The 12,872-nt window shown below is 44.8% G+C and overlaps 1 protein-coding gene across 9 annotated transcripts in view; it reads left to right on the top strand.

The window, feature by feature from the left end:
* The window catches only part of LOC119169139 (uncharacterized), a 748,171-nt gene that overhangs the window by 147,387 nt on the left and 587,912 nt on the right, over positions 1–12,872 (top strand). For all 9 annotated transcript variants that reach the window (XM_075883059.1, XM_075883033.1, XM_075883044.1 and 6 more), the window contains one exon: positions 1,355–1,522. In XM_075883059.1, the coding sequence (XP_075739174.1) occupies positions 1,355–1,522 (168 nt within the window). The remainder of the gene's footprint in view (positions 1–1,354; positions 1,523–12,872) is intronic.

Below are 12,872 nucleotides of genomic sequence, written 5' to 3'. Positions count from 1 at the left end.
TGTTGATTTCTTTCTTCAAGTATGCTTATGTGCTGACAGCCCAGGTGCTCCTGTTAAAGAAATACTCATTTGCTATTGGCACCCTGCCAATGTAAATCATTTGTGAGAAAATGCAGTCGTATACTCTCATCGAAAGGCTGCTATGAATAGCTGCTTCTGCATTCTATGTATGAAAGCTGCATTTTGATGGCCAAAGTTGTTGCTGGGTGGGTGAATTGCAGAAGCATACAAGTTTTTTTGTCATTTGTTTTTATTTTAAATTTGGGATTTGTCGTCGACTTGCTTGGCTGCATCAACTTTTGTGCTTTATTGTGGATTCAAGAAATGCAGGCCAAATTTTTTTTCACAAAATAGCCTCAAAATGTCAACCCCCATCTTATATACTGGTGATTGGCAGAAAACCTTTGAATTATAGTCACTATGGGCACCAAAAGGCAACTGCATCCGTTGGTGTAGCTTTGTTTACTTCTATCCTTGTGCCTTTAGTGGCTTCATCTTGCATTTTCGTTCCTGTCTTGCCAATTTATTCGAGCACCGAGCTGCTTTTTTTTCTAGTTCTCAAAGTTTAGCTGGAGACATTGTAGCATTCAAGAAAACATTGTAGCATTCAAGAAATTCGAAAAGGTACGAAAAAATTAAGTCGGAAGTGTGAAAGTTGTGTTGGCATGCTAGCCTACATGAACGCCAATGGAACCCATGAAGTCATGTACAATAACTGAAAGTTTATTTTCGTACGGATGTTATTCCTGCTGTAATTTCGCCGGATACTTTATCCTTGTATGCCGTGATGTTAGCAGCTTCTATTACAGCGGCACGTATGGCTATGGTCAGCGTGCAGATTGAGCGCACCACTGAAGCATTGGCTGCTGAAGGATCACATCACAAGGGGTAGCGATCGCAAAAAGACTGTTTTGTCAGACCACAACATATCCGTAGCTGAAGACTAAGGCAGCAGAGATTATCTGGGAGCTGCGTTTGTCATGTTTGCTACTGCTGGCGTCAAAGTGCGTCCAAAGACGGTTGTGACGCTTGTTCGCCATGCAAAAGGTACTGCAAACACGTGAAAATAAATGGCGTTTACACTGTCCACTATCTGAAATTACATTTTTGTCACTAAAGGTGCCTTGTGCTGCTTTGGCCGTTCTATGTATTCTTTTTTTCCTTCAATTTTCAGTAGCTAGCAGTTGGGGTAAACGACAAGTTGACCTATATTCCAGTTCTTGTGGTAGTATGAAACAAAAAACCATTTGAAAGCAAGAACTCGGCTACTAAATTTCAGTTGCAGGACCCCTTTTATCTTTGCACTGCTATCCTCTGCCTTCTAAGTGATTGCTTGATGACGGACAATGTGCAGGAGGGCACTGAAACAGTGGAAGGAGGGCAGCCTACAGTGGAGACACCAACACCCGAGACAATTCGGCTCGAGCCCATGGCAATGACCCGGACCAACCGTAGTCGGGGGGCCATTCCACGGCGGCCTCCTCGCAGCCGCTTCAGAGGGGAGAATGTGCGCACCATGCAGGCAAGTCAATTTTTATCCGCCACACAAAGCGGTTCGCAGCCATACACTTGGTGTAAATAAAGATGGCACTGATACAAGAATGAAAAGACAGCCCTTTAGAGTCGCCATCAATAATGGAATCGTAGGGGGAATTATGTACAAGGCATCCAGTTGTTCGTGCATGCACTTGTATCTTCAATAGACCATTTTCCAGCAATCTCAGAGCCCCCCGCGGGCACGCGAAGCACTATGGGAGAAGTGTGTACGTCGAAACCGGTCAAGCGCGCTGGCTGTTTTCCGTCGCCCGCTGCTGGTTAGCGCCATGGGAGCACCAAACGAAAAAAAACAAAAGGCATCCCCACATGTTGACTATTATTCCATTCAAAATACTATACATGTCTGAACACACCTGCATGTATATCTACGCATGAAATACGAAAGGAATGATGCAGTCAGTGTCGCTATAACCAAGCGGACATATACAGGATGTAGCAGTTAAGCGGCATGCGAATAAATGATGACGTGTCGATACATGCGTTCAAAGCGTGTCATCGTGAGCAATGGAAAGTGGAACATTAAATTCATAATTATTCAATGATTACTTGTTACTAAGTTGAACAATTAATCAAGTGCTTTACAAAGAAGTGAGCACATTCTAAACACCTTCAAACCAAAAGGAATGGGACTAGAATTCATTTATGAGGTTCTTTGCTCTGATAATTTTCAGTTTCTTGGTACATGTTCTAAAGTTTTACTCTGCGTTCACCAAAAGTGGTGTTTTTATCTTGCGTCGGTGCATTATTAAAATATTGTTAAGTGAGGAATTGTGATGTCATGTTACGCATGGCATCAGGAAAAAAAAAACTTGCTCACATGAGATGAATAGTAGTTTCAGCTGAAAATCGATCGCCTCAAAGAAGCCGGGATTCTGCATATTGTTCCATCGGTTTGGGAAAATTTGTTCACATGGCAAAGAAAGATTAATATCGACGTACTTTACCCGCGGATAATGAAAATGGGGGGACGGTTGCCACCACAAATGAGATTAGTCGCATTTGTTCCCTTGTGCACAAGTGATTGCAAGGGTCGGCAGTGAGGTCTACTGTGGTGCAACAGTGGCAACGGTGCTCAGCTGGTAACCCGAAGGTCGCGGGTTCGTTCCCTGATAAGTTGTCGTATTTCGGTGGAGCCGTGGAGATGCTCGTGGTAGACGCTCATGTGCTGGTGTGATGTCAGTGCACGTTAAAGAACACCAGATGGTCCGGAGCCCTCAACTATGATTTGAGACATTGGAATGCCAGATATTATTAGTACTACTAGTCTGCTGTAACCCAACTTAAATTTGATCAGAGTCATTCAGTTGTTTTGTCAGTGGTTGTGTAGCAGGTAAAGATAAATTTCTCTCTCTCTTTTTTTCGTCCACATCGGCTAGGCTGGTTAATGTGTTAACATGCGCACCAGCGAGGATCGGCGTTTATTTAATGGAGTCGTCTTATCTCGCCTCGCAATGTCAGTCATGCAAATGTGATTCAGTCTTCAAAACCACAGCAGTTTTGTACCATCAACCTAATTAGACAAATTGAGAAATCGCGGAAGCATATTATGTCAGAAATAATGCCACACTTTGTGCAAGTTTATCTTCGCGGTTGCTACAAGACAAGTAATTCGACTGTATTAAGGGGACATGCGAGTCGAACAAGGCGAGTTTTTTAAAAATTACCGATTTTTAATTTTTGCCTGTTTTGATAATATTAGTACGTCTACTATTATGCAAAAACAAAAGCAGGTCGAGACTTGACTGGAACTGCTTTGAAATTGCGTCTAAAGAGCACAAGGTGCCTGTTAAAAGCCCAAAGTGTGCAGTCTTCGAGCACCTTGTTGCTGCTAATGCGCCGCCGCTCGCCATTGTTGATCGCATTAGCCGAAGAGTCGAGCCTCACTCTTCAAGCTACAAGAGTTTCCCTCACTCATGCGGCACAAGAAATAATAAAAAAAGCACGGATCTGTGCATTTTTTGAGCGCTGCGACTGGCTTATCACGTGGTACGGATCGGGGATCGCCATTGGCCGCTGCGCACCTGTATGTGCTGTGAAGCCTATTTGCGGTGTCTATGTCTTGTCGAGCAGCGCAGCTGAACAATGGTTTTCTTGTGTAATTATCTCTGTTATGAAAGAAAAAAAGCATTGCTCGCAAGTGAAAGTCGTTGTGCGGCTTTCACTTGCGACCAATGCATCAAAATTAAACCATTTTGCGATCAATGCCAAACTTGCGGTCAATGCATCAAAATTAAAACCAATGCAACAAAAGTCATTCACACCCGTCAGCCGGAAAGTTCGTGATGCGGCAATGGATGACGTGAGCACTCAACCTCGCAGTGAGAGAGCTTAGCAGGGACGACATCGCTATTATGTACGACGGTATGTGGACAAACATGGCCGCAAAATGACATGACACTGGACTTAGTTTGGGTTTCGCAGTCCTGTCAAACTTCCTAGCTTGCAGTTGGCACAAGGCCTGCCAGATGGAGCGGAAGTTTGGCAAGCGTTTCATGGCCCTGTCTGTGAGCGAAATGTCTGTGAGAAGTCGGCTTGAAAAAGCCGAGAGTAACAAACTCATGGGGCTGGCATATTTTAGTCGCAGTGGCCACTACAAGAAGAATTGTTCTTTTCGGTGTGAAAATTTCATCAGATTTAATGATATCTTTCATAAATAACAAGACAATTTCAACTTGAACACTTGTTCTTCTCAAAACACAAATTTTACCATTTTTTTTCAATGTGCCCCTCGTTTTTCGAGCACTTGTAGTGCTCAGATCTGCATGAAATTTCGCCCAAATTTTTTCTAAAGTATGGTGAATGCAATTATCTTGTTTAAATTTTAATATTTTATTTTATAATAAAAAATCATTAGTAAACCTTTACTAGGATAGGTCAAATATAGAGTTTTTACATCTCTTGTTTTTCACTCCTATTACATGTTTTGTATGTGCTTCTTAATTATTTATTTGCAATCTACACTTTATTTCAAACATTATGAACTATGAATGGTAAAACATTACGGAAGTTCAGAGAGAAAAACAGGGGGGGTGGGGCAAAAGGATTAAGGTTTTCACGTTGTCATTTCGCAGAGCTAAAAGCAAGCAACTTGCAAGAAAACTAATCATATACTTGAAATCAGTATAAAAAGTTCCATAAACACAGGGGGGGGGGCAAAAGGATTAAGGTTTTCACGTTGTCATTTAGCAGAGCTAAAAGCAAGCAACTTGCAAGAAAACTAATCATATACTTGAAATCAGTATAAAAAGTTCTATAAACAGCTCAAGTTTCATTGCTTTAGGGTGAACAATAAAAAAAAAGTGTCTTCATGTAGCATCTCCCCTCAATCGACTGTAAACAGGGTGTTCTTTAACTTTGTGTGCCTCTTTATAAGATGCTTGCCGCTCCCCCATTTCCAAAAATTTTTTTTTTTCACACGTGCCTTTTTGTTGTGAGGGAGCACTAGATGGTGCTAGTATTCTCGGACATTCATGTCCTGTTTTTCTTTTTTTGCCCTAAGTACTCTTCCAACTAGTGTAAATGCATGTTAGTAGACACTTATCGTCATTACATATATGGTGTGAGCAATGCCCACACTGTTGTTTGAATGGGTCGTATTTTATTAAATGCCGACTATCCTTTCTACAGTACTCTTCGAAAATTGGAACCTCAAACTCTACTCGTCGACAACGTCAATGGACATATGTTACGAATGCATCTGCAAATCTAAGACCGCTGGTGGGCTTCATTGGCAACTGAGTGGTCTCTTCTTTTTGTTTCATTTTTTGCCGTAGAGCACTGGTGTCAACGAAAACAAAAGGGTGACGTTTCTGAGCTGCTCAACAGATCTTACAGTGAGTGGAACAACTAACAAGACTAGTTGAGAGGCCCTCAAAGCTAAACACTGAAGTTCGTGATTGAATTACGCAGCAATGTGTTGCACCTTGTCAAATTCATGGTGTCTAAGAAGTCCTAGAACATCACAAGTGCAAAGGTAAAGCGTGAGGCTCGCGCACTCGTCGTTGGTGCGCGGGCCTCACGTTGGTGGCGCTGGTGTGCTTGAAAATTGTCTATTCAAAGTTGCGATTGCCAATGCCCTGCTGCTTTATCCCCCACTTCCAATTCTCATGCTGCTCCTTTATTACTTGGTAAACCAAAGTTCTTTTGGTTGTCCTTCTGAAAAGAACAGCTTGTGCGCACAGAACACATGTTCGTCATGATTGTCACTACCCAGCACACCCTGACTCACACCATGCCAGCATTTCTGTATGCGAGTGATGATGCCCTCTGTGGTGCTTCGGACAGCATATTGCCTCACCCACTCCCTTCTTTCGCTTTTCACGTTACCTTCTCAATGCGATGAAACTGCCACCTCAATGCAATGAAACCTAAACCCATCTTGAGAAAAAAAAAAAAGATGGGGGGGAGGGGGGTGTAACGGTTCAAAACTTCCTTCGCCTAAACCGCTACAGAATGCCGCTTGAGCCACCTTCGCTGCAGTACACCTGTGGTCTCCAGAAAAGCATCCTAATATTTGAAAGACGCTGTTAGCACTATTCACAGACCACAGCACAGTTTGCTCAACTACTCATGCAGGTGTACAACACCTCAGTGTAAGTACTTATACAGTAGAATCTCATTAATTCCAACATGCTTAATTCGAACTTCCGGTTAATTAGAACTCACAATGAGGCCTGTCAATGGGCAAAAACGCGAGGTTATTCGAACGCCCAAGCACTTGCGACGGTTAATTCGAACATACCGCGCTCTGAAAATGGTTTCAGCACCTCTCCGATCCGGCGGCGGCACCTGCGACTCCTCAACACTGCCCACAAAGGAAATGAAAAGGAAAGAAAAGGCTGTGGTGGAATGTTTTCTCTTTCTCAAATGCCAATCTACGACATGCCTGTGCCATGCTTCTCCCTTTTCTGTCCCTGCCACGTAAAGACCCTTCTTCTTCCAACGCCGTGCACGAAGAGAGAGAGGAAAAAAAAGAAGCTGTCGCTGGGTTGAATGAATGTGTGGTTAAAGGAAAGGAAAACGGCACCATCTTCTGCAGCTTTTGCCTCTTGCGGGAGCACAGCTCTGCGCCTTGAGGGAAGGGGGTGTCTCTCACGCGCCGGTGCAACGTTTTCCCCTTGCCTGCCACGTAACCCTTCTCCTTTCAACGACGCGTGCGAAGAGAGCAAAAAAAAGCTGCTGTGGAGTGCTGCTTTCCTCTCAAATGCCGATCTGCTTCTCTCCGCGTGGAGACGCTCCTCCTTTCTCGTCATGCGCTGGTCATGCTGTGGCTGGGTAGCGGAGAGCGGAAGGCTCCGCTAGCTACGCACTCGTTGTTGTCGTCGGCTTTAGGAAGTGTCGGGGCTGGACATTTTCGCGCGCAACTTTTCTTGCCAGGAGAATGCTGAAGCCGAAGTAGAAATGCTTTGCAAGCTGCGTGCGAAATAGATTGACTCGCTGCAAGGCAAACGTATGCAGACGCGCATCACCGATTACTTCAATTAATACCGAATGTCCTGTGATTTCTGAATAAATGTTAGTCTTTTGAAACTTCTGCTTCGTGTGTTAGCTCAATGCACATGCACCACTGCATGGAGAGCCCCTCGTTTATTTAGCTTTCATTAATTCGAACAAATTTTCGGGCCCCTTCAAGTTCGAATTATCAAGATTCGACTGTATGGTCGCTGATGTCTAAAAATGTTACTGGCAAGTATTTTGAGCAATGTTGGACACATCTGCAGCCCTAGAAAAACCAAACAAAACCGAGCACCAGTTTTTCTTTTTCTTTTTTTTTTGCCATCCAGACTTTTCAGTTTTATGAATCTCGGAGCCGAACCACGAGATTGAAGTAACTGGAAGAATAAGAATGGGGTGGAGCACATTTAGCAAGCACTCTCAAATTATGACAGGTAGATGCCACTATCCCTCAAGAGGAAGGTATATAACAGCTGTATCTTGCCGGCACTTAGCTACGGAGCAGAAACCTGGAGACTTACAAAGAGGGTTCAGCTTAAATTGAGGACGACGCAGCGAGCAATGGAAAGAAAAATGGTAGGTGTAACCTTAAGAGACAAGAAGAGAGTAGAGTGGATTAGGGAACAAACACGGATTAAGGATATCATAGCTGAAATCAAGAAGAAGAAATTGACATGGGCCGGGCATGTAGCGCGTAGACAGGATAACTGCTGGTCGTTAAGGGTAACTGACTGGATTCCCAGAGAAGGAAAGCGGGTTAGGGGGAGACAGAAGGTTAGGTGGGCAGATGAGATTAAGAAGTTTGCAGGTATAAATTGGCAGCAGCAAGCACAGGACCGGGTTAACTGGCGGAACATGGGAGAGGCTTTTGTCCTGCAGTGGACGTAGTCAGGCTGATGATGATGATGATGATGATGATGATGAATCTCCCAAATTTCGAGATCGCCAGCTTGGCAGATCCACATCTGAGTCCTCAAAGGCTGTCAAAGGATTTGAAAGGCATGACAAATGCTAATGTGGACTTTAGCATTGTTTGCTGAGGGGGGGTGGTTCAAAATACTACTTTTATTGAAATAGCAGTGCTCATTTTCACTCTACATGGTTTAGAGATCGTTTGTAAATTTTAAAAAAAATGCAGGCCTTCTTTTTTCTACTGCTCTAAATTTAGTGTATTTTGATAAAAAATGAACGTTTTCCCCTATAACTTGCTCCAAATGTAGACTTTAGTGCTCTAAGAGTAACTTTTCAGTGCTCGAAAAATTGATCCAAATTCTATTTAGGCTGTTGCACACGTGTAAGAATATCCCGGTTCTCGTTCTCGGTTCTCGTGTAAGAATATCCCGGTTCCCCGCGTCCAGGTTGGCGACGACGTAATCGTAGCGGGTCCGGAGTTGAGGGATGCCTGCTAAAGAGAACGAGGCCTCAACTTGGGTGAACTATACCTCAGGTGAGTATGGCCAAAGCAGTGGGAACTTGACAACAACAGGCCAGGCATCGTGTGGAGCAATGTGTGGCATGCCGTCTGCAGGGGCTCTGACATCCTCGCTGGAGTTGACAGGCATGGCCAGGCTTGCGGAGGCGTTGCCAGTATGCTGCTGTTTCTGGGTGCGGTTGGTTCGTTTTCTGGGTCACCAGATGTGGGATGCTGTGTCTATAGAAGGACACAGCTGGAATGGTTGGGGAAAGAAAGGATGAAACCGAGCTTGGCAGCTCGGTTTTCATAGCCATCAGTAGTGACGTTAAGCCTCTGGTGAAGCTGCGGCGGCACTGGTCCTTATTGCAAGCGTGTTAGAGCAAGTGACCGGGTCATGCTGGGCTAACGAGTGACGAAATGGGGGCTGCGCAGGCTTGTGTGCAGTGGTTACCACATCACCCGGAGTGCAGAGCCCTCAGGTTCTGTTGAATTCTGGAAGGCGCAACGGCAAAGACCGGTTGACTAATGATAACAATTTCTGCATCATTGCAGCACGTGCTTTAACGGATAAGCACCAGAAAAGAGCGATGATGAGGTAACCGGTGGTGATGATTGTGCCATTTTGACTCATCACCAGCAACCTTATCACAGTCGTTTACAGATATCTGCTTGGCGGATCGACTGTGGTACAAGCGCGTCCTGCTGCCATTCGCAAGTTCGCCGCCGCCAAGTTGTGCGATATCGCTTGTGCGCGTTGCTTGCAAAATTCGTCTTCGTTGTGTTAAAAAAAACGAGTGACTCGCTGCACCCGAACCCGATCCCGAATGAGCATGCACAAAGAAAGCACGAACGCGCATGTACGTGACTGCGAATACATGCCCGCATGTGACAGCGAGAGCCGAGTAAGTAACATGCTGCCTGCAACTAGCCAGCGATTATTGATTTGACAGGGCAGTACCGTGCTTCAGTGGAACACAGTGTGTTCATTGCGAACGTGGTTTAATTCACTTGTGAACAAACGGACATCACTTAGCATGCGAAAAACCTAACTTGTCAGCAAGAGGTTGTTAGCACTTTTTAATAAAAAACACAGAAAAAAAACTGTTTAGCCGCTAAGTGTACGTTTTTATGGGCGAGTTCATATACAACAAACTACTGATACAGCAACCACTCATCGCAGCACTTTCGAGTTCGTTATAAGTGGGTTCGACTGTAGTGCAGTAACTCTAGTAGTGTGTATATTCGAGACTCCCACGACTTACATTATAAGAGCTCTATACTGTATTGAGTAAGTCGTTGTCTGGATGTTTGTTATAGACAAGTTTAAATGTATCGCTGCAGCACTTGAATTCATCTGCAGGGTGCAACAGCTATCAAGCCCTCCCAAAAACATGGCTGAAACATCGTGTTATTGCTTTCACTACAGTGATGATTTCTGTTTCATCAAGGCTGTGATTCGCTATACAGAGACAACTTTTCAAAACATTTAAGAGAAAGGAGCTGCTCATGGTAGGCCTGCTCGACCACCTCAGGATAGCCCCTTGATAGAATTTGGCTCAGCAAGCACTGAGAGGCAGAGGCTGGCAGGTGTGTGTCGTATGATTTGTACTATATAGAGAGAAAGTGACATTCAAGTTTGGCAGACAAAGTCCTTGTTTAGAACTAATTCATTAGCTTTATTACCCTGTGATAAAGAAGGGGGCTTTGTAGCTTTAAGGGACAGCCGTTCAAATCAAAAGCCGAGGAAGCGATACGCTTCGTTTTCACCGCTACTGCAGCAGGTTGTGGGGTCTTGCAGTGTGCGCAGCTCTTAGAACACATGAATGTAGCAGGTGCAGTGGAGCAAACCAAGCACGTGTGCATTAAACTACTTTTACAAACGATGATATCGTCAGCAAAATCAAATACATCACTAGCGAAACACTAGAACAACTTTATAGTACAATATTCCAGCACACATAACAAACAGAAGGTAACATGAAGGTGTCGCTGCCAATGTTCGACTTGCCACTAGGAAATCTATGGGACGCGTCCCAGAATCGCCACCACTCCCATCTCCACCACAACGTCAAGGAGACTTGCTTACGTTTTCTGTGCGACCACCCAGCGTCGTCACTGGGTGGTTTATGGTTAGTGCAGAGCACTGCTGGTGCTACTGCGCTAACCATAATGATGATGGTGAGCGCTGTGCCACCTACCACTTGGCGATTGTTCAACCTACATTAAAACCTCAATAATTCAAACTCTGTTATTTGGAAATCCCACTTGATTTGAAATATTTCTATGGTCTCGTATTTTGCAATGCATGTTTGCTTAACTTCAAAACTTTGGGTGCTTTGAGATGGCTGTATCCATTCACTGCAACACGGCTGTGATGCACGGGCAGCATATAGCATGGTTATCGCCACATCAGCGCATCACGATTCGACCATTCTTTCGGGGAATAAAAGTAAGTTGGGAAAGGATATTTTGGCTGAACTAGCAATGTATGCCAACCCCTGATCACTGGTTGCTCCAGCAATTTGCATGCTTTATCTGCTGGCAGAGTTCTGCCTGCAATGCCTACTTTGAAAACCAAGTTTGAAAGCTTAAATGATCATGTTTTCTAGTCGAAACACATTGCGAATTTCATTACACCGGCTATTATGAAACTTTAGCAGAAGGAATATGGGCGAGTGGTTGCATCATGAAATGCTGACCCAATGCAAAGAGCAGGCAACATGCTGCTCGCATGTCTCTACTGTGTTGCAGTAAAGATATCTCGTTTTTCGCAGGGGCAGGTTTCAGTTCATCAAGACGCAAGCTTTCTTCTTTTTCTCTTTTTGGTGGCAGGTGTGAGGGCTGCTTTTCCATCATGTTTGCGGCAAAACTGGGACCAGCTATATTTGGAAAACATAACCTTTGGAGCCACAAACTAGCCGGCACAGCAAGTGACCAGCCTTAAATACTTCGAATAATTCCAGGTTCCTTGCATCGCATTTCTTTATTTTCCGTTAATTTGAAAACTCACTTAATTAGAAAATTTTTTACGGTTGACTTTGAAATAACGAGGTTTTACTGTATATGTGGCCTACCTGCGAGACTATCCCCGAGGCACAAACAACTTTACATAGGGTATAGCACCCCACCTCAACAAGACAAAAAGTTACTGATTGTTGAATGGTAGATTGCTAATTTCTAAAAACTAAATGAGGTGAATTAAAGAATAATTTACTTTAATTAGTTATGAGTTTCTTATACTTAATAATATTTTTGCCAGGGTCGTATGGCTGACATTTTCTGGGGGCGGTGTGGTGTTTAACCACTTTATACACAAGTTTGTACGTGTGTAATGTTTGTGTATATATTGCCGCATTCAACCTGCAGAGGAGATTTCGCACAGCCAGAGAGGAAGACGAAGCTCTTGCCCGGTCCTCTTTACGAGCGCCTTTCATTTTTAATTAAAGTGAGCTCTTCTATATCGAACTCCTGTTGTGTCTGCGTCGTGACACTGGTGGAGGAGCTGGGTACATGTCTAGGACACCTTCCAACAGCCCGGGACCTAGTCCACAAAGACTTCCGCTCGTCGAAACACCCGTTCCCGCGAGACGTTTCTCCTGGGTTCCGGTCACGCTCGCCCTCCCCGGGTCATTTTTCCCGATCTAATAGGGGTAGCACCACGGACGTGGCGAGAGGAAGGTCTCCCAGCCGACGCCGGGGAAACTAAAAGCAGCGACCTTAGGGGGGAAGGTTGCGAATTGCCGAAGATTTGAAAATCCCCCATTACCGCCGCATGAAGTGCCGCACATTCCGAATGAACCGACGAAAGACGAGATTGTCACCGCCGACATTACACTTTCAATTGACGGTCACGACGTGACCGCACTGGTCGACACTGGTGCGGACTTTTCAATAATGAGTGCGAATCTGGCCGACCAACTCAAGAAGGTAAAAATGGAATGGACGGGGCCGCAAATTAGAGGAGCCGGAGGCCAGCTGCTGACACCTACGGGAAAGTGCACCGCACGAATCAAGATCGGGGATTCATCATTCGTGGCAACCTTCGTTATTCTTTCAGAGTGTTGTAAACAGGCCATCTTGGGTATGGATTTCCTGCGGGAGTACGGTGCCATTATAAATACACCGGACGGTGTACTGACCTTCTCAGCGGACCATAGCGCAGTGCTGCAGCGCAAGCCCATGCGCGTGATTGACGACATGACCATGCCACCGTTGTCATGCCGCCTCGTCTCTGTCACGTGTAACACGCAGCATAGTGGAGAAGGTGTCGCAGAACAAATATCGACGCTTTTACTCTCTCGAGGAATCGCTATTGCCAGAAGTCTCGTCAGTGTAGTGTCTGGGCAAGCAGAGGTCCTGTTGACAAACTTCAGCAACGAGCGTCGACACATTGCAGAAGGTACCACAGTTGCATACTTCGAAGAAATTGTAGAATTCCGCGAGTGCT

This window comes from Rhipicephalus microplus, chromosome 2 (assembly GCF_043290135.1).
Source record: "Rhipicephalus microplus isolate Deutch F79 chromosome 2, USDA_Rmic, whole genome shotgun sequence".
Lineage (NCBI taxonomy): Eukaryota > Metazoa > Arthropoda > Arachnida > Ixodida > Ixodidae > Rhipicephalus > Rhipicephalus microplus.
Note: the sequence above shows the minus strand (reverse complement) of the source record. Positions and strands in the feature narration are given on the sequence as shown.